This window comes from Antennarius striatus, chromosome 22 (assembly GCF_040054535.1).
Source record: "Antennarius striatus isolate MH-2024 chromosome 22, ASM4005453v1, whole genome shotgun sequence".
NCBI classification, from domain to species: domain Eukaryota; kingdom Metazoa; phylum Chordata; class Actinopteri; order Lophiiformes; family Antennariidae; genus Antennarius; species Antennarius striatus.
The window spans coordinates 3,244,119-3,266,285 of NC_090797.1; the positions used below are offsets into that span (position 1 = coordinate 3,244,119).

Here is a 22,167-nt window from a genome sequence, read left to right on the forward strand (position 1 = left end):
TGTTGAAACTTGGATTGTCCCATAATGAAGAGCTCTTGTCTTTTTATTTAAATATACAGCTTCTTTATTTACAGGGACTGAACTTTTATTTTCGCGTCGTGTCTTGCCTTCGCTTATGAGTGCCTCATCTTCTCACGTCTAGTCAATCTTTGGTTAAACCGGATTGGCCAGCCGAATCAAAACGAATACTGACGAGTGAGGCCGATGTTTTTGTGACGACAGTTCGTACGCCCCTTCTCCCGCCTGATTAGCGACACTCGTCCTTCCCCCCTGCCCAGTTACACATACACGGCGGGTAACACAACACTGACAGTCGTGTCTGACTCACAACCAACAGGGGAAAGATGGAACACAGAGACAGCGACTTCAATGTAATGCTGGCAACGGATTCATACAAGGTACCGTATAAATGGTGGTTTCATTCGGGGAGACTAGGTGGGTTGGGGGGGTGGGGGGCTGATGGATGAAAATTGATAAAGTCAAGGTGGCTTCATCAGCCCCCAAGGCCATCACGCTGCTCTGTGTAGCCAGTCACAGCGGACTGAAGGGGCAGGGAGATGGGGAGGAGAGGGCAGATACAGCTGTACCATTCGTGGAAAGCGTGCATCCCTCGTTGGGCTAGCTAGTCGTGAACGTGGGTTATGGAGGAGGGGGGGGACCAGTACCTCACCGGCTCGGCGAGTCACAATGGTATCCAGCTAGCCGGAGTAGCTAGCCAGCTAGCTCACGGTGAAACGGTATTCATATGAAACGCTAATGTTAGCATCTAGCTAGGTAGTGCTTTGTGGATAGAGCGGTGAGCCGCACATGACCAAAGTCGTGTTTAGGAGACCTTGAAGGCCTCTTTACCCGTGTGGGGTTATCTAATGCCGCTGGCAGCGGTTCAGTGTTGTCACACTGAAAGTGAAAGTTAAGAAGGATATAAAATAGTCGTGTTCTATCACGGTGCGAGTTCGAATCCGGACTGAGGCGCAGTTTAACACGCGCGAGACCTTTTTAAACGAAATTTAAACTTTCATTCATACGCGAAATAACAAAATTAAGACATTTTTGTTCTATTGAAGCACAATTAGTTATTAATATACTATATAGAACTATAGCACTAGAAGGAATGTGGTACCACAAGTAGGCATTGGCTGCTGTAGCGGTTGCCAGGCCAGGTTGCCATGTACGATGGTCACGTGACGACACTTCGCCGCTGGCGGTGATTTGACGGAGAGGCGGAAAATTATGACGTCATTACGGATTAGATGTTCCGATGAAGATAGATAGATAGATATACTTTATTAATCCCGGAGGAAATTGCATATGGCATAAACGACTAATAATTACTAGAATGTCGTCTGGGGCCAAGTAAATAAAACAGTTTTTCAAGTAAATGTGAATTAAAGCTAGAATAATAGCAATAAATCGTTAGCATTTTCTGCCCCAAATTCTAATTATGGGTAGAAATGGAAGCTCAAATCAAGTTTTAGTTCTTTTTATATTTTACTGTGTCTAAATAATTACATTTTATTGAGCTTTTATTTGTAATAAATAAGTAATAAATAACACCATTACTAATGGAATGTAATTTGGTTGAGTTCAGTGTTTCTCTCTGCTTTGTACATCCACTCTACTACATTTTCAATGCTTGCATAATTCACCTTTTTGTATTTATTTCATAATTCAAGTCACTAGAGACTGTGAGTATTCATATTTATGTTGATGTTTCATTTTCCATGAGGTGTTGTTGCAGCAGGTTGTTGTACTTTGTGTGTATTTGATTTAAACTGTCACAGCAGGTGTTAGAACGACACACACACACACACACAACAGTAAACTCTCCCCACAGGATTAAGATGTTTTACTTAATCTACTTGGCACATACATTAACTCTGGAAGTGTCTGGTGTTATTTACTGTCATACAATACCGTTATGTGTTTTATTATTTTCACTTTGATTCCCAAGAAAAATACTTTCGGTTTCATTTCCAGGAAATGATGGGTTGCAACACCCTGGTCTCCCCCCTCCCCCCTCATTTCTTGGAAATGACAAACTCCAGATGGATTTCGGACTGTAGATCAGGAGAAAACAAAATTTAAAAAAAAAGAGAAACTACATTTTTTTCTTGCCAGGTCAAGCTAGTTGTTGACTCAAGACAAGCAACGTCAAACATTTTTGTTGATTCAAATAAGATTTCATGTTTCTTCTTCACCAGGAATGGTGTCCTCCTGCTTCCAGACCTCTAAAGTAATAATTTTTGTGTCTTTAAACATCAATCATCCAACATCTGAGCGTCAGAAGTCTTTCCTGTGTGCTCTGTTATCCATTGTCTCATTAAAAGAGGTTTTGTAGGAACAGGGTAGACATGGTGAAGCATTCTCTGTATGACTTTGTGTTAGTACCTAATATAGGGAGAGGGGCTGTTGTGCATCAAACATTTAACTGACTTTAAATTAAAACAAGTTTCACTTGAATCACCTGAGTTTGGTATGCAGACTTGTTGTGTGGAATCGCAATCATGCAGCAAATTTGAGCTTGTGTCCTGCTGTGAGGTTCACAGAACGACTGCAATGCCACGACACTAGTTTACATAATTTCCACCAATTAAATCCAGAGAGAATTACAATGGTTACAGCGACGGTGTGTGGAATTTACGTAATGAAATGTCCCCATTAAGTATTACGACACGCTAACAGCTGCTCCGTGCTTCAGTTGCTGTGGTGTTTGGAAAGAGACACATCACAGGAGCAAATATGATTTCTGATGGCTGAATGAGTAATTTTAACGTCCATCACTATCTCTTATTAAAAATGTAAAAGCTGACCATAAAACTACAGCAGAGAAATTTAATTGAGAGGGAATGACAGATTCTAGCAAGACTTTCTTTCAGTTCAGTCTAAAAAAATGTACATTTTTCTTTTGTTGCAACAGTAATGATTTTATATCATTTGTTAAAATTCAGTTAATTTTAACCATATTCTGTCAGAAAAGTGTGGCAATATACACTTTCCTCCTCTCCAACCTGGAATACCATCAAAGAATTTAAAAATGAAAAAACACGAGTCAACTCGGTGTTATCGCTGAGATAACACGGATAAAGATGAAGGTTGCTCTCATTAAAAGTAACGGGTTTTTTCAGGCACTTTGGTACAAAAAATAAACTGCCACCAGGGGAATGTAAATCAAATATTGACTCTCCTTTTAGAGCTTGTTTGGTTTCCACCAATACAATCCTGGTTCTTGAACGCACCATAGCCAACACGACATGTCGTTGCTGGGCAGCTACCCGACAGAGCATCCATCGGAGCCCTTGAATGGAAATATACTAGGGCTTTGAACCAGAATTTTTTTGCGATTTGGTTCATACCGAACAGAAGCAGTGTTATAACATTGCCGGTTTTATGATCCACACAAGAATTGACGTTCATGAACCGGTTAGAACAAAAAATATAGTTCCCGAACCGGTTAATAAAGTTCCTTGTAAATATAAATAAGTAACGAAGTTTCAGAGCTTCAAAGTTTCAGAGCAGAGTCCAGGGAACTCTGCTTTGAAAATGTCTGCAACCAATGAGTTAATGTCTAAATCAAACATTTTTTAAGATTGACAGACTGCACTGTTTACCTGTTAGGAATATAATCTAGATTGGGAGACTGCCATTTCCTTGACCTCTAGTGATATGCCTCAACTTCTCTCTGCTCTCAACATGCATTGAGAAGCATGAGGTCAGATATTTTTGTCACAAACAAAAAAAAGGGGGATTAACCAGTTACTTTTATTTTGAATAACCGATTCCGTTCCAGAACATTAAAATTTATAAAGTTTCGGTTTCATTCCCGGCAAACTATTAAAAGTTTCTGGTTTTCCTTTTTCATTCCATGAACCAGTTCAAAGCTCCGAAACGTACTATTTAAAATTAAAAAAAAAACTACACAAATAAATTATCAGTATCTTTTATTTGTCTTGACATTTTGGATCCAGTTCTAATCACAAACACTAAATGCAGGATTTAAGATGATTTTTGTGGTTGTCTTGGTTTAAAGATGCTTGCTTGTGTGTTTGCACTCTAGTGTTAGTCTGCACACACACAGACACACACGGCGTGCTAAGGCCCTAGTGTCATGTTGTGTGTCTTGACTCTATTTTGAGTCATTGAATGCCCGGCGGAGAGGAAAGAGCCCGGTCAGAGAAACTGAGTCGTTCACTGACATTTACTCCTCTTCAGTCCCTCACACATCACCTGTTTTTTTCACTGTTGTCACGGGTGACCGAGTCTGTGTTACCACCGTAACCCTCCTGTACTCAAGGGCGTGTCGCAGTTGTTTATCAAATCTTATTTGAAGGTCAAACCCGTGACCATGACCTGAATATTTCATTACAAATACAGAAACATACCTCGGTATTTTACCGTTTATTTACAGCGGGCGCAGTTTATTGCTCTGCTCAGTCTTGATACCTCTGGACTCTGGAAGTAGATAAGCCTGAAAGTAAATGTCAGGTTACAAAATGACTGAGTCATCGTGGTTTTGCGATGCCCTTGGAGGAAATTACCACTCAAAGGCCTGGGTGCAGTTCCCTTATTGTGTGTATTATATCTGTTTGTGGGATAGCGCTCAGCGATGTGTGTGTAACGTGTCTGGACGTGTGTGGGTCCGTGGATTTAAATGCCTCCTTGGCATCAGCTGCGACTGTTTTGTTCAGCCAATAGCAGTTAGTGTTTTATGTTATGAGAAGTGGAATTTTTATGATATAATAAAGAGTGTGTGTGTGTTGGGAAATGCAATACAGTATGATTTGATTTGACTCTTTATGATTGATTGACGTGTCTGTTGTTGAGCGCTCACGCTTGCTGAGAGCATCCTTAAATGTGATGTTGTGACTCATCAAAAGATTTTAACATGAGATTTTCACGCTTTATTAAAAATGACTCAAATTCGATTTCTTCATTCTTTTCTTGTCGTGTCGGCAGGTCACACATTACAAACAGTACCCCCCCAACACGAGTAAGGTGTACTCCTACTTCGAGTGCCGTGAGAAGAAGTTGGATCCCACCAAGAGCAGAAGAGTCAGCTATGACCAAACCGTCTTCTACGGCCTGCAGTACATCCTTCACAAATACCTTAAAGGTGAGTCCAGACTCAAACCCGCCAACGTTCTGCGTCGTGGAGACGGGTTTTTTTTCCGCCATTGTGCTGCGGGGGCTGCACGCCACAATATTCCTCCCCATTTTGCAATCAGGGCACAAACCCTCCGCCTCTTGTGATGCATTATTTGTGCCCCCCATGGCATTTTTTTTCTCCCCTCTTCTCCACAACAAGGTCAAAGCAGAGCAGGGGGAGCTGCAGCACGCCTGCAGCAACTCTAGATTCAATGTGTTGCCCAAGGACACTTCAGCAGGGCAGTTGCGCCAGTGAGGCCACTCAATGACAGGACAAGGTTATGGTTTGTTCATTTTCAAAGAGGCGTAACACAAAGCCAGCAGGTTGAAAGATTCATCGATGTTAAAGTTAGTTTATGCGGTCCAGACAGAGAGCTGGGAAGAGAAGGAACTGAAAGAAAGGGTAAATTTCCCGCCTGTTCCTTAAGAGGATTTCATGGTGCGATAGCGGAGGTGCAAAGAACAGAGAGTGAGAAAACAAAAGCACAGCTGCTCTTTCACCGGCTGCAAGAGAAAGACCAGCTGTCTACAAAGCATCCCTCAGAGCTCCACCGATCTATTAGAGACGCATCCGCGAGCCTCCAACTCAACAAAACCACAAGTGTGCGTCACGAGTCATCAGTTTAGAGCTCGCTTTAAGAATATGGGAAGAGTCATAGTGAAACAGAAAGCAGATGCTGCTAAGCACATGTGAAACCTGCTAACGTGAGATTTAACTTGACATTAAAGGGAAACACTCTTCGATTGCTATCATTGAAGACAGCAACCTGGTTTGCCCCTGAGGTGACTGCCATCTAGTGGGGGTGTCAAATACATGGAATTGTGTGTGTGTATGTGTGTGTGTGTTGATTGATGCAGCGTTGATACACTTGTTTTCTACATGAATTAAAATTTAGAAGCACAAGTCGCCGGATTTCTTTGGAAATTAGTGCTAAGTTAACTAGCCGCTTGACGTTTACTGTACAAACACTAGCGTGGCTTCGAGTTCAATATTTTCTTATTACTATCCCCAATCAAGTTGAGTAATGTCAAACCATCCTCTGTGCCTGCTGTCGCATACAACCTTTTGTATGGTCTAAAAGCTGACCTGCTACAGATGAATAGTGAGTCTGTGTTCACACAAAGACCTCTTGTCAGCATGCCTGAGATGCTTCTAATTGAATTACAACTGGAAATTAAGCAGCATTCCTGCGCCTTCTGTAAAACAGTGGGTGTTTCTCCAGCAGCTCCTCCTGCAACCTTAATGTGCTTCTGCTCTTCCCTCTCCTCCTCCCTTTTCTTCCTCTCTTCTTCCTCCTCTTCCTCCCTCCCTTCCTCCTCCGCAGGGAAGGTAGTGACTCCAGAGAAGATTCAGGAGGCGAAGGAGGTGTACAGAGAACACTTCCAGGATGATGTTTTTAACGAGAAAGGCTGGACCTATATTTTGGAGGTGAGGTTTTTAGCTTAATAAAAAGTGTGCAGTGTTAGTTTGTGTCTCTGGTTGCACAGTGAAACAACCAGGAAGTCACTCAAGCCCGGGTTTAAGTCACTTCCTTCAAGGCGGTGTCACGCCCCAAACTGTTTTGACTCCAAACTTCATCTCCTCTTTCAGGTCATGTCGTCTAAAATGAAAGAAGTCACAGTGACTGTAAACAAAGATATCCGTGTGTGTCTTTGTGTCGACAGAAATACAATGGACACCTGCCTATTGAAATCAAGGCCGTGCCGGAGGGGAGTGTCATCCCGCGGGGCAACGTTTTGTTCACGGTGGAGAGCACGGACCCCGGATGCTACTGGCTCACCAACTGGATTGAGGTGCATTGTTCAAATTTACAGATAACATTGAGATTCTGTGTTGATTTGATTCTTGAGTAAAGACAAAGCTTCTGTCCCCGGAGTTCAGAGTTTGAGAAAATCCATAAATTATTAATCTCGGTGCGTGCCCGACGGCAACTCCTATCTCTGTTTGAGCTCGCAGTGTCACGCCTGATTGCTTCATCATCGCTCAGATATCAGACGCAATCCCTCACAGCTCGGCCGATCGGTGCTCGAAATCCCAAATTATCCACTCGTCCTGATCGGTGGCCCCGCAGCCCGAACCCTCACATCTTTGAAACAATTCTGAACTGCGTGATCATGTTTGCTTTGTGTTTTAATTGAAGACTCCCAGAGAGTAAAAGCCGGTGGATAAAACTATAAAAGGTTTTGCTCAATCCTTTTCTTCTTATCATTAAATAACACCCACTGCTTTCTTTTAGCTGCTAACAAAACAAGAAACGGGCAGTTATCACCCTCAGCCTGGAATTTGTCCTTACATGAATTGTTGGATGTCTGGAGGAAGTGTGCTGTTACAACAGGAACAGTTTGGGTAACGTGAGAAATAGATGCTAGAATAGCATCTGAGGAGTTTTAGCATAAAGGCTAAAAATCTGAAGGAGCAGCCGTTGGAGGTAGCAAAGTCGTCTTTGTTAAATCCGTAATGAATCTAATTGCAAACATTTGAATTACATCATTTTTATTCTTTATTCTTTGTTTTTTTACATTATGCACAACTCTCATTGTGTAATAATCTAATCCTAACATGTATTTGTTACATGTTTTGATGCATTTTTATGCTTTATAAAACATTTGTGTCTGAATTTTGGGGGGCTTGGAACGGATTAGGGCATTTGCGTGGAAAACTTACGAAAAAAACTCTTACGAAATTTTCTACTTTCGAAATTTCTTCCAGATCCAATTAATTTCGTAAGTAGAGGTACCACTGTACTTCTAATCTTCTGGTTGCCTAGCGATTTGTCCTGGATAAGCTGTTGTTTTTAACTTTCTCTTCCAGACCTCACAAAGGATCTGTCGGGCTTATTTCCCAAACTGCCGAATCGTTCCTTCAGCCATTATTTCCACTCGTTGGTTTTAGCTGACAGGCACATAAACACTCCATCACAACTTCCTCTGTTTTTCAGCGGCGGGAGTTAAACCCCAGTTTTGTGGCGTGAGACAGAACTTTGGCGTGTTTATGGCGCTTAGCTGGAGCACGATGGGTGTCGTCCCCCGAGATGAAGAAGATCTCATGAACTTAATGTCGCGTGAAAAGAGTTTCTGCAATGACGCAGCAGAAATAAAGTCTCTACTTTCCCTACTACTTTCCCTAAATGCTTTAATACGTTCAGACATCTCTGTCGTTCTTCCTCCACCTGAACCCGGCTGACAGTCGACCTTGTGGGGTCCGGCGTTCGCGCATGCATCATTTAAAATACAGGTCACACGATGACAACACACACACACAAACGCTGCCCTGGTAAATTTGGATACACAACACCCGCATACACATTCTACTGAGGATATAAATGCTCTACTGAGGATATAAATGCATGCATACAAAAACACACACAGCTGATGTAAAATTAGCCTTAGCGTTCACACCCGGTGTCCTTAGGTTCCCCCTCCGCTCTGGCCGTCCTGCCTTCTTTCCTTTACCGTCAATCATTCCGTTGTCTTTGTCGCATCACGCTCTCCTTGACACACTTTTTCTCATTCCAACTGTTCCGTATCTCCTTCCAGTCTCTCCTTGGACATTGGCCGGTCAGTCATGTTTGTGTTTGAGAAAAGGTTTCTCCTGAATGTCGGAACTCCTGATGTTGAACCACGATAGAAATTACAGCTGTTGTGATCAATCTGGAGAAGACGCCACAAAATATAAGCGTAATAAAGTCAGGTGATACATGTGAGATTTTATCCGGAAGTTGCAGGTGTTGTTTACATCCGCTCGCGCACACTCACGGTGATGTTTCGTGTGTTTTCACGTTTCCTCGGTGGTGGCTAGTGCAGTTAAGCCTCTTGTTTTGATGGTGAAACGTGTGACTCTGGCCTCAGAGGCGACACAAAGGATCCAGGAATGTATTTTTCCCAGAGTTTGTTTTGTGTGAATGTCTCCCTCTGATCCCCCCTGAGCCTGTTGCTCTGAGGGTTTAACCCCAGTGGCATTCTGGGAAAGCAGGATCATTCGTTTCCCGAATGGAAGGGGAAAATAACAAAGTGCCCTTTAACTTTATTTTGAAAATTATGATTTTATTGGTATCATGAAATCCTAACGACTACCCCCCCCCCTCCTTTTAGACCATCCTGGTTCAGGTCTGGTACCCCATCACTGTGGCAACCAACTCCAGAGAGCAGAAGAAGATCCTCGCCAAGTACCTCCTGGAGACTTCTGGGAACTTGGCGGGACTGGATTACAAACTGCATGACTTTGGCTACAGAGGCGTTTCCTCACAAGAGGTACCACACACACACACACACACACGTGATGGAACGCCACTGCTCTGATTAAGTGGAGCGGAATCAGTTGATGACTGTTTCTCTCCCGTTTGCAGACCGCCGGCATCGGCGCCTCCGCCCATCTCGTCAACTTTAAGGGCACGGACACAGTCGCTGGCATCGGCGTGGTGAAGAAGTACTACGGCACCAAGGACCCAGTGCCGGGCTTCTCAGTGCCGGCCGCAGAGCATAGGTAGACGCATTTCATTTCATGCATTCAGCGTTGCTTATAAAATATTTACCCCACTTCCTGCGTTCGTGCGAGCGACTCTAATTATCGCTGCGATCCGCGCATTCCCAGAAAGCATAGCGGCACAGCACGCGCATCACGATTCATCTGCGGTTCCTCCTCAGGTGAGACAGTCTTGGCTCACGACCGAGTCTGCAAGAAAAATATTAGAGCGCTCATTCGCGCTCTAATATTGCGAAACGGGCTGTGATTGGCTCACAGGGAAAGGCTGTGATTGGCTGCTGTCGTGTCGCACACACGTCCCTCTCTCCTTCCACGCCACCCAGGCTGTTGCTGCCGCTCAAACTGCAACTCCTTACCCCATTGCCAGTGCGCTACGGGATGGTGAAAGTTGTTGTCATAGTAACCGTTATGTAACCTCAGTGGGAGGAGTCAAACTGGAATTCCACTTTGAGTTTAAGCTCAAGTAAAATCATTATAATTGCCTCTTTTCATTTTAAGATTGTCTGAACTTCTGCCATTCCAGATTCTTTGTGAGACATGGCTCTCCTCATTGGCTGGCCTCACACACCAGTCTCCTCCCCCATCTTACTCAGAACCAATCGGCGAGCTACACAACAGAAAGGCGTAGTTGAAAACAGCAGGTTGTTTTTGTTCTGTTGTTTATCTGGATGTACCTGCAATATAAAGAGGGTGAAAGGTCTTTGGTTGCTTCACTGAAGACTAAAATCTGGAGCGTAGTGCCCTCCTGTGGGCGACCAGCAGTACTGACATTTCACTCACGTCTCCCGACCGTCACTGTGCTTCTGTCGGTTCCATTTCTCAGGTTCGCTTCAGCCCAGAAAGCTGTATCGAAATTCTTTCTGCTTACTTCAAGACGCTTTTCTTTGAACTCCTTCCTCCGCAGCACCATCACAGCGTGGGGGAAGGACCACGAGAAAGACGCCTTCGAGCACATCATCAAGCAGTTCCCCAACGTGCCCGTGTCCATCGTCAGCGACAGCTACGACATCTTCAACGCCTGCGAGAAGATCTGGGGAGTCGATCTCCGGACGCTGGTGGAGACGCGCAGCGCCGACGCGCCGCTGGTTGTGCGGCCAGACTCTGGAAACCCTCTGGACACTGTTTTGAAGGTGTGTGTGTGTGTGTGTGTGTGTGTGTGTGTGTGTGTGTGTGTGTGTGTCAACGTGGAGCGCTCCTCTTTGTGAACCGCTACAAAACCCTGACTCCTTCCTTCCAGGTTTTGGACATTCTGGGTAAGAACTTCAATCCGGTGGAGAACACTAAAGGTTTTAAGGTCCTGCCTCCTTACATCAGAGTCATACAAGGAGACGGAGTCGATATCAACACGCTGCAGGAGGTACGGACGCGTGTGATTCGCTGGTTGTGTGAAGTGGGCGGGATCTTGCTAGCAGCTTGTGCTTTTGAAACATTTTGACCGTGTGTCTTTTTCCCACAGATAGTGGAGGGGATGAAAGCTCACAAGTGGTCCATTGAGAACATCGCCTTCGGTTCCGGGGGGGCTCTGCTGCAGAAACTGAACAGGGATCTGCTCAACTGCTCCTTTAAATGCAGTTACGTGGTCACCAACGGACTGGGGATTAACGTGTTCAAGGACCCGGTGGCCGACCCCAACAAGAGGTCAAAGAAAGGTCGCCTGTCGCTGCACCGGACGCAGGACGGAGACTTCGTCACGCTAGAGGAGGGCAAGGGCGAGCTGGAGGAGTACGGCGTGGTGAGTTCACGGCCCGCCACGACACACCGACATGTTTCTCCCCCGAACGATTTTACCCCCCCAACGATTTTACCCCCCCAACAGCCATCCTGTTTCTCTCTCCACCTTCCTCTCTCCAGGACCTGCTGCACACCGTCTTCCAGAACGGGAAGATCGTGAAGACGTACACGTTTGACGAAGTCCGAGAAAACGCCAAGCTAAAAGAGAGTGAGCTGAAGTGAATGCAGCCATTAACACCCCCCCAACCCCCTTTAAACCCCCCCCCCCCAAAAAAAGCAGCCTCCCCACTCTTTCACACTTTCCAGCCTCCGACTTCACCTCAGAAAATTCCGGTAGCTTCTTCCTCCCTAAAACTCTCCTTAAACCCGCAGAAAGCCCCCCTCCGTTCCAAAGTGCTGTTGTCGGTGGACAATTTGGAAGCCCCCCCACATCTCAGTTACCCCATACGCACCCTGTGAATGTGAAAGGGGGGGGTTCGAAAGAGAAGAAAGGGCCAGTAAGCGAGAACGATGAAGACAAACCGAGTGTTCGCTCCCGCGTGTCGCCGCCCTAAATTCAAAACGGATAAATTGCACTGATAGGCCGGACGCGTGGCGGCGTGAGGACGTGATTGGCTGCCGATAGAGCCGCACGTCGGCCGACTTTTCCATTCCAACAACAGCAAATCAGACGATCGCATTTTGTATTATTAATATTATTTTGTGTGTGAGGGGTTATTTCTTTTGAGATGCTGGCGGCGGCACACAGAGCAAACGCCACGGCGAGTCAGACCGTGAGAGAAATATGAAGCCACACCGATGACCACGCCCCCGTGTATGTTGTAGAGAACTGTTTAGAATAAAATACACGTCTGAATCTACTTAGCTTTGTCTATCATGTGAAGGAAAGAACACGATTTGTACCGGTGCACCAGTAGCGTTGACTGATCGGCTTTTTTCTTTTTTCCGTTTCTTCCGAGAGGATCGGGATTCATTCGATCTCCCAAATCAGTCGTTACCTCCCAAATCATTCACAGACAACGTATATCCAGTATTACCTGAATGTCCTGCGCACTTAAGATGTTATTGGTGCATCCCTGAACGTGTAGACGCCACCATCTACTCGCCACTCGTCATTTTTCTCACAGAGCATTTCGCGTCATGACGGATCAATCCACAGACTGATGCAGGAAATCGTCTGCACACGATGAAATGTTCCCAAAAAAATAAAAATTTGAAGAATCTTTCGCGGACAGAGATCGCAATTTAAGGTCGATTTGTGTGAAATCTTTCGGATTGGATCGTCACGATCGTGAATTCTCTTGGAATCAGTCGTCGCTGCATTCGAACAGGAGCTGCGTTCTGCGCTCGGATGAGGAGGATCCGGATCACGTACGTGGCTCCTGGGCAGAAATGTGTGTTAAATGTTGGTTCTGATGTGTGTGTTTGGATCTGTGTGTGTGTGTGTGTGTGTGTGTGTGTGTGTGTGCACTGGCATTTCCTTTATGCAAAGGCACTCATCGATCGGGGTGTGAGAGAGAACACTTCCTTTTTTTTTTGCTTCACTTGGTTTTTACTTCTGAAAGGAGACGTAGCGCGGATGAAGACGCGTGGTTTCTGGCAGTACTCAGGCGCGGATCAGTAAATCGTTGCTCTTTGCGTCGCCGCCTTAACTCGTAAAAAAACAAAACAGTTAAATCACCTACGAAAACGTCTCACTGTCGAATCCGTTGTAACTTCCTGACCACCCGCTCCAGCCGAGTCGCTCTTTTTTTGCAGGTGTGTTTAGTCAGACTGCTTAGTCACCTTTTTCTGTTGCATCCAAGAGGCCGGAGGCACAACATACCAACAGAAACACTAAATGTGATCTCAAGATGCAGACACTGATTTGAATGATTTGATTCTAGTTTTGTTAAAACTTTATTTTTCCATCTGCGCTTGTTCTTTTCTCTGCGTCCCTCCGTCTTCTGTTTTCAAATCACCGTCTGCATTTTAGTAAAACTTTGATTTTTACAGTTTTGATACAGTCTATTCTTACCTCCAGAGGAATTTTATTTTGTAAAACTAAGGGTAAATTTTGCCAGTAAGGACAGATCAGACGATGCGGCCATAAACTGCCTTCTCTCTTGTAAATACACAACCAGACTGAACGCAGCGAGGGCAAGAACCAGAAAGCCATCACACTAAATGTTCTCATTTTTGTCCGAACTATTTTGTACCAACAGACGAATATCCAAAAACTGCTTGACTGAATTGGCAAAGTGACTGATTTTAGTTTTTTTAAAACTGATTTTTTTTTTTTTTGCAACAAGCTTTTTGCATGTGTGTGCGCGTGTGTGCGTGTGTGTGTGTGTGTGTGTGTGTGCCTCCCGTGTGACTGCCTCGTGTGTGATGGATGAATACATATTTGTGAATAATTTTCCCTCCCCCTCTTGTTGACGTTGTTGTTGTGTTACACATGTAAATGTTGGTTGTTCCAAATTCTCTTCCAAAAACAACTGATATTTTGATTTTAACAACTGACTATATTGTCAACACGAATTAAAGATGCCACCCGGTCAGTTTGAAATGGTTTCTTTTTTGCATTTATTGAGTTACGTTTTTATTGACTCTGGACAAAAAAAATGTCTAAATGCTGTTTATTTTATGGATACATTTTAAATTTACCTAAAATGTTTACTGGAAATAGCTATGTTACTAACTCAATATTAGCATCCCTTAAAAACTGCTTCATTAAAATAGTATTAATAGTTCATTTGTAGTTTTTTCTTACAAAATGAATTGAACTGAAGTTTGGTTTTTCACGGCTAATGGATCTACTGTAATCAGATTACAGTTACAGCGGTCTTCCATGAAACTACAACAGAGGCAAATCCCAAATAGATGAAGAAAACAATTATTTCACCCATAAGTGGTTTGTTTGCCTCCCCTGGAAAATTCTGGAGGGGCGGGGGGTGTTCTGTTTCCAACAAAGAGCAAAAGGACAGGTGCCAACATTGTCATCCTGACTGGAGCTGAGGGGACACTCCACTTCAAGGATTGGGGGGGGGGGTCATTGAAGGGCCAGTGAAGTAGAAGGAAGAGATTTATAAAGTCGCAGAATGTTAATTTTATTCTCTAGATGAGGTTATAATTCTGAGATTTAAGTGTAAGAATTATGAGAAAAATATTTTCTTTGAGTTTTTGCGGACAGTTGAACAGCCGGTGTTTGTCCACCAGGGGGCGCTACGGGTCCAAATAATCCCGTGACGAGCATGTGGCGTGATTGATAATTACGGGCTTTAGGTTAAAAGTGACTTCAGAATTTTTATTTTTATTTTTTACACATGATGTTTCTGAATCTCGTTTTCTCTAAGTCACATGACATCCGTCCGCACCAAAGAGGCCTTTTTGCGGTCCCTGAAGTTCGGACTCGGCAGGAGGAGGCGGACCGAGACCCAAAGCTGATGAAGCCAAAAAAAAATCAAATGAATGGAAAACAAATGTTTTGTACTCCCGTGGTCGTCAGTATGAACGGATTTCACTTATTTCTGCTCTGCGCCTTAAATTTTATTTGCGGGAGTTTATCATCTGATCGTTTAGTTGGATTTCTATGAAGGAGAACTTTTTCTTTTCTTTTTTTTTTTTTTGCATCAGTTTGGAAATCATCACATACAAATTTTCATTGAACATCTAAACCCCGGAAGCTTTCCAATTTGAAGCAGCGCGTAATTTGGCACGCTTCTGCTCCTCTTCATCCAGTGCGTCCTTGCGTATTTTACGCATCACCAAACCGAGCGCCAGGAACTCGTGTTTCAAACTACACTGTAAAAAATATCCACTTTGAGAAGTGATTTTTCTTTTGGGGTTTGATGCCAAAAAGCTCTTCGTTAGCTTCAAGTGGTTTTTCTAGTTGGGAAAAATGACGTCACGTCCCTGAAATCAATGACAATCTGTTGCTTCGGCCCAAAGTTGGCACCGTTAAACCCACTCGAAATGACTTTGGAGCATTTTTTACAGCGGGGGAAGTAATTCCACGTCATTCTGTCCAACAACTCCCCCTTTTTTCCTCCCTGTTGGACCAACATCCTCCCTTCAGGAACGACCGGGTAAAGATTTTGGATCAGAAACACAACCATGATGACTGGATTCCGGCTGAACTTGTCGCCGCTGAAGGAGCCTCTGGGCTTCGTCAAACTGGTGGAGTGGGTAAGTTCCGTGTGTGTGTGTGTGTGTGTGTGTGTGTGTGTGTGTGTGTGTGTGTGTGTGTGTGTGTGTGTGTACCCAGAGGACTGGGAGGTCCAGTCCTTCTCCTTCTCTTTGGGTTTTCCCTTTTTCCCGGCGATTTAAACTCTTTAGATAAATTTTTCATCTATTTAATTCTTTATAAAAGTTCCAGTTGTTATAAAGTACACACACACACACACACACACACACACACACACACACACATCATTTTGTCAACTTTTCAATCTTTCTGTCATTTGCACTTTTGAAGTTTTCCGCTGGAGAATGAATAAAGATGTATGGATTTAGGGTTAGGATTGGTTTTATTTCTTTACTTAGTTACTTAAAATCCGTTTATATGGAAATATAAATGTAAATATTTGTCATTGACTGAATTGTAAAGTCTTCTTTTCTGTTAAGGGCTTCAGGGTTCACTTTTATTGTGTGTTTGTCACCAAAAAAAAATCCCCATTGGATATATCCTTCTGCCCTTCAGACGACCCTGTTAGAAATTAATACACTTGACCAATAATTTACCTTCATGCAGATAGTTCACACACACATACACACACACTGGCTGACTGACACAGTGTGTGTGTCACAGGAGAACATGCAACAGCTACTTAAAGGAATGTCCAGTCATCAGAAGTGGGTCAGAGGAATCAGAGCAGCGATGGTTTCTCCCCGAGCTGCAGAGAAACACTCAGTCATCTGACTGTGTGTGTGTGTGTGTTTGTGTGTGTGTCTGTGTTTCATTGTGTTAACCTTATGTAACACTTATTTAACCCAACATATTTGTCATTCACATTGTGTTGATAATCATTCATTTTGTGCTGCAAACAGCCTCTGTGGTGATGTAAGTGTCCCAGCGCCATATGAAAAAATACGTAATATGTTATAATTATTTCATGATTGAACATTATTCTAAAACTAATCTTCATTATTGCCAAATCGGGAGCTTTAATGCAGGATGAATAGAATTTAGGTTAAGTCCAGTTAATTCTGCTAATGCTTTTAGACAAAATTAAAATAAATCAAATATATCTTTTGTTGGTTTACAGAAAGATTTTCCGTGAATAACCTGATGATGAATTAAATATTTTAAGATTTAAGTTCAAAGAATCACTCAGCTCATCAGGAGCATGCTATTAATTTGAAAGAAAAATTGCATGCTTCATGCTTTTATTCTTGTAACCAAACACTTCCACGACTCCAAAAACAAACAACATCACCAAATCCGCTGCTGGTGGGTCTAACAGGAAGCTGGTTTGTTCATTCTGAGCCAACCGCCCGTTAATAAATGAACGGTTAAAACAACAGGTGGTGAATATTCTGCGTTTTCCGCTCAGACAGGGAATCTGTCCGCTTCAGGGACTCTGAATGGAAACGGAAGATCACATCTGAGTGGAAACGGGCCAGATGATGACATCATCATCGTGGTACTGGATCGGATCAAGCAGGATTTTCTTGCAGGAAATTCAACATTTTTCTGGTTGGTGCATTCAGTGGGTTTGACCCAAACACTCCAACCTCGCTCGATCTAATCTGTCACTCAGTCGTAAACAGGAAGCAGCGTTCAGAGCAGCGATTCTGGATATTCTGGTGAAGTCTTCCTGGTGTTTCCAGGTCTGTCTGATAAGTAAGAGGCCGGGGGGAGGGGGGCCAGGTTACTTTGGCCTCTGAAGAACCTCAGCAGCAAAATTGGCACACACTCCTCCTCCAGGTTTGCTGTTTTTAGTCAGACTGACATGAACCTTTCACATCTACGAGGTCATTTACAGGATTACAGGAACTTCAGTCGATTACAGGAACCAGAAACTTAAATTGAGTGCTTTCTGTTTGCCCGTAGTCTTTGGCGGTTGCCATGTTTGCAGGAGTTCACCTGCACCTTAGCTGGAACTATGAGGAGATAAAGTAGAAGATTGCTGTGGTGTGTAGCCAGAAAAACAGGAAGTAGCAGTCAGTGACATCTGGAGAGACATCTGGAGGGAGGCCTTGAGGTGTTTATGTGTGTGTGTGTGTGTGTGTGTGTGTGTGTGTGTGTGTGTGTGTGTGTGTGTGTGTGTGTGCGTGAATGTAGATCAAGCCTGGGAGTTGAGGTGGCCTGTTGTGAGCGTTTTCAAACTACTGGGTGCGTTTGATGTGTTTATTCTGGTGAAAAAAAGAACTTAAGAGATCAAATAAAAGTCCGGCTGTTCGTTGCATAAATCAAAACTGTCGGTTTTATTGTCACTTCCTGTCTGCGGCAGGCGGTCTGCTGCAACAGAAACACCTGGAAAGGTCCTCTATAAAGGTCAAAAGGGGTGCTTCAGTTGTCGCCCGCCTTCACAGATAACCTCAGCTTTTTTTCTTCTTCGCATTTTGGCATCTTTCAGCTCATTGTTTTGGTTTCAATCCTGGTTGTAGCTGCTTACAAAACCCTCTGTAGCAGACGGACAAAGTTGGTGCCTGGATGACAAACAAATCTGCGTTTTATCAACTGAGGAAGAGGAGGAGACCAAAATCAAGCTAAATTAAAAAAAAAAAAAAGTTTATCATATTAAATTTATACACTGATTTCAGATCAGTGTTTTGTTTAGAGGTTATTGTGATGCCCCCAGGTGGCCACGCTGGTGAGAAAATGAATGAGTGCAATCCACCAAAAAAGATTATATATATATACGTATATATCAGTATATGTATACAGTATGTATGTGTGAGGATTGTGTCTCTCCTGCTGTCTGGACGGCCATGCTTCCAGCTGCATCCACCCCGACTAAAAGAATTTGTGTGGTGTTGGTTATAAGGAGAGTATTAGAGTCACATGGCTTCCACGCTGAGTCAGATGCTCTCTGCCTCAGCGAGGAAGAATTTCAGAGCCGAGTGGCGGCATTAGTGCAGCCGTGTAAGCCACGCTTTATCGCATGTTGCATGTATTTTAACGTAGAGAGTCTTATGAATAAGTAAAGGTCAAACAAAGAACCTTTTATTTCCGTCAAATTCAAACCATCTGTCGGACGTTACGTATCACCCCCCTCGGCGTTCTCTTCCCTTAAATAAACCTCCAGCGTCTCGACTTCTGATATCCTTTCCCCAAAGTCGAGCGAGGCTCTCCTCATCATCGTTCCCATCCGACCCTTTTTTTAAATCTCTCCTCTTTCCAAACAGCTCACCGCCATATTTGCTTTCGGAAGCTGCGGCGGATTCTCCGGCAGCAACGTGGTGTCCGTCTTCTGCGGCGACGGCAGGAATGAAACGCTGGATGCCAACTTCCACTACCCGTTCAGGTGGGAATCACGTGGCTCTCGCCGTCAGGCGCTGGTTTGAGGTGAGAGGTCGACACACTTGGACGTAACCTTTGACCTTGTGTTGTGGACAGGCTGAGCCAGGTTCCGCTCGTGGACGGAAACGCCACGATTTGTAACCGCTCCGTCACGACGACGTACCTGGTGGGAGACTCGTCCTCGTCGGCTGAGTTCTTCGTCGGCATCGCCATCGTCTGCTTCCTGTACAGCATGGCGGCGCTGCTGGTGTATCTGGGCTACATGCACGTCTACAAAGACTCCGACTTCGGACCCATTTTCGTCAGTATTGATCACTTTTTCCCCAAAGAGGTCCAAATGAAAGACTTCTACTTAAAAATCTGTTCTTCTCATCGATTCCAGGACTTCCTGATCACAGCCATCCTGGTCTTCCTGTGGCTGGTGTGTTCGTCCGCCTGGGCCAAAGGCCTCCAGAACGTGAAGGACGCCACGAACACCGAGGGCATCGGCACCACGCTGGCGCTCTGCCAGGGCTCCAACGTCACCTGCGAGGTCACAGAGTTCGCCAACCTGCGGACTCTCAACATCTCCGTGGTGAGAAGGAACGCAGGACCACCAATCCTGTGTTAACCTCATTCGCTCGCGTGGTTAAAGTATTAAATTTAGCCGTTTGTGTTAGCGTTGGCGCTAACAGATGGTAGCATACGAATGAGCAGCCTGGCTTGGAGTCACGAGAGTCCAAACAATGATATTTGATTGTCCTCAGACAATGGGATCCGCTGGGTTCTATTCATTGTTGGAATGACTAACTTATTTCAGCATCTTCTGGTATTTCTAATTTCTCTTCTTCTTGTCTGCAATCCCTCAGGTGTTCGGTTTCCTCAACATGTTTGTGTGGGCAGGAAACGCCTGGTTCGTGTATAAGGAAACACGTTGGCATTCCAAAAAATTCTCCTCTCAACCCGGACCTGGAAGACAGCAGGTCCCTGCAGCCATCTAGAGGTCAAAGCCACGTGGAACCCCATCAAAATAAGATCCTATGCAAACACAGAACGTCACATTTACACTTCACACGTAGAAAGCACAATTTTCTAGCAATCACAGCCAAGCGGTTTAAAGTTAAACCTCCGTGAAGATGATGAGGAAACATAAAATGTTAAAGCAGTGAAGGTACATTTTGGATATTTTTCATTGTAAATGCAGGTTGTAGGTAGTTCCCGGAGATGAATTAGCTTTTTGTAACCCAACATGATGTCAGGTTGTAGCATTCCTCGCATATTCATGAAGTATTTGAGAAAACAGTTCTGAAAAAATATGCACAATTTCAACAGATATCCTCTAAAGGTCTTAGAGACCTCGCAGCATCAAAAGCAGCGTGGGAGAGGAGAGAGTGTCACATGTTTGTTAGATGATGTTGTTTTTCAAATTTTTTTTTTACTTGTTTCATATTATAAAGCAACACCAATGCACGCAGTGTGTCAAATCCTTTGAAATGCTCCTTCTTTGTGCCTTAGTAAGCAGATATGTGCACACAGTCACCAAAATACTTTTTAAACTTGAGCTTCAGTTGCAGCATTAAGGCCTCTGACCGATCATTGGCCGATCATATTTGTTATATTATTTCGTATATTGATGAATGGAATAGACATTGAAGTCTTCTCTTTGTGTGTGAACGTTGTCGACCAAATCCAAGATAGAGCAACGGTGATGATTTGTGCAGTTTATTATTGCCAGATTTGACACTCATCTTTACCTTGAAGTATTATTTAGATGGAATTAAAAATTATATTAGATTAAAACCACATTTTGCACCCACAGAAACAGTGATTTACTCAAATATTCACTTCTAGATTGAGTCACTCACATTTAGCCCATTTGCCCTCTAGTGGTGACCAGTAGGTATTGCAATAAAAATACAAAAGTTAACTATTATTACAAATGTTGTCACTATGTTGATGAAGCAAGCCATATAAGGTCCTGATCCTGCAGGGACTTCCGCCAGTGAAGTGAATCTCTATGTATGCATGCACTATATTGTTAAATCTTGTGTTAAGAGGCCTCCAACTGTGTCCGTTCATAGCGTTGATCACATACGGAGCTCATGATGCTGTTCCTTAAAGCACTGTGAGAATTCAATTCCATTTGGAATTCTTGATTGAGAGTTATTCAGGAAAATCTTGCATTTTTCAGTTTGATTTATTTAGTCTCCACTAAGGTACCAATTCAAATCTATTAAAAGGTTCTAATTATGAATGTAGTTGCAGCTTTTTGTTTTCATTCTCTTTTGCATCACCATTCTGCCAAAGCGCTACTTTTCATTTTCTGTTTTTATGCGTGTTTTAAATTTCAACGTGCGGCTCAATCAGTTATTTTTCAAACATCATCATTATCATCATCTTTGATTGATGCTTTTTATAAACTTTGTCATTTCATGTCTCGTTTTTCAAATGTATGCAGATGATGATTTTAATGGCTTTCTTATCTTTTGGTCTGTTTTCTTTTCATGTATGAAAAATGTAAATGAGATGATGTACACTAAACAATGTAAGGAAACAAATGTGTTCGGTATACTGGTTATGCCACTGAACCTGAGTAATCATCATCCAGCCTAGCTGCAGCCTCGTCAGTGATTCTTGTCGATGCCATGCTGTCTGAAGACAGACACAAGCAATCTGTAAAAAGCACAATTTTAATGTACATTTGTCTTTTTTTTTTTCCAATAAACAAAACTCAATTTGTCTTCAGCGAATGTGTCTGTGTGAGTGAAAGAGAATAAGAAGTCGCACAAGGAAGAGAAAAAAGAAGTAGCATCCTTGGGGTTTTTTTTAATTGAATCATATGATAATGACGTCACGTTGCATCATGCGACCGCAGGTGTTGATGTCTGTGTAGGTTTTATGACGCGTATTGTGATCTATTGAACTCCAAGTTACAGTACTTCAAAAAAGGTGTCGTTTGATTTTTGCGCCGGCAGTGCAGTTTCTAATTGTGGCCACTAGAGGTCGGTGTAGCGCCATGAATTTGAGTCAGTTTCAGGATCATGAGATGTGGGGACGCCTGTTGTTACAACATCCAATCAAGTTATGTCCAATTGAATAATTATATCTGCATGATGGAGATGAAACTTCCGCTAGACTACTATTCAACTAGAGAATATTGCTTATAATTTAATATATAGGGGGGAAAACCCCCCCCCCCCGATTACTACAGAAATGTCTTCCAAAGAACTGCTATAGTCACTCCCAATTTTTGATTTTTATTTCTTAAAATTTTCCTCTATTTTTTTAAAAATTTTTTTACATGATTCAAACACAGGTCAGACATCAAGAAACCACTAATTAATCTACCTGTTGAATAGCCGCCGCCATTTAAATAAAACACACT

The 22,167-nt window shown here is 43.4% G+C and overlaps 2 protein-coding genes across 2 annotated transcripts; both read left to right on the forward strand.

The window, feature by feature from the left end:
* The first annotated feature begins 250 nt into the window (after positions 1–250).
* nampt1 (nicotinamide phosphoribosyltransferase 1) lies at positions 251–13,904 on the forward strand. The gene is made up of 10 exons (XM_068306696.1): positions 251–398; positions 4,954–5,110; positions 6,468–6,571; positions 6,808–6,936; positions 9,235–9,393; positions 9,489–9,625; positions 10,530–10,755; positions 10,863–10,982; positions 11,082–11,357; positions 11,477–13,904. The coding sequence occupies exons 1-10, from the start codon at positions 345–347 to the stop codon at positions 11,576–11,578; spliced, it is 1,464 nt and encodes a 487-aa protein (XP_068162797.1). The 5' UTR covers positions 251–344; the 3' UTR covers positions 11,579–13,904.
* Positions 13,905–15,188: 1,284 nt separating this feature from the next.
* Positions 15,189–21,522, forward strand: sypl1 (synaptophysin-like 1). Its single transcript, XM_068307398.1, has 5 exons — positions 15,189–15,523; positions 18,689–18,807; positions 18,900–19,104; positions 19,186–19,377; positions 19,652–21,522. Exons 1-5 carry the CDS (start codon positions 15,452–15,454, stop codon positions 19,781–19,783), a joined length of 720 nt encoding a protein of 239 aa, XP_068163499.1. The 5' UTR covers positions 15,189–15,451; the 3' UTR covers positions 19,784–21,522.
* Positions 21,523–22,167: the final 645 nt, after the last annotated feature.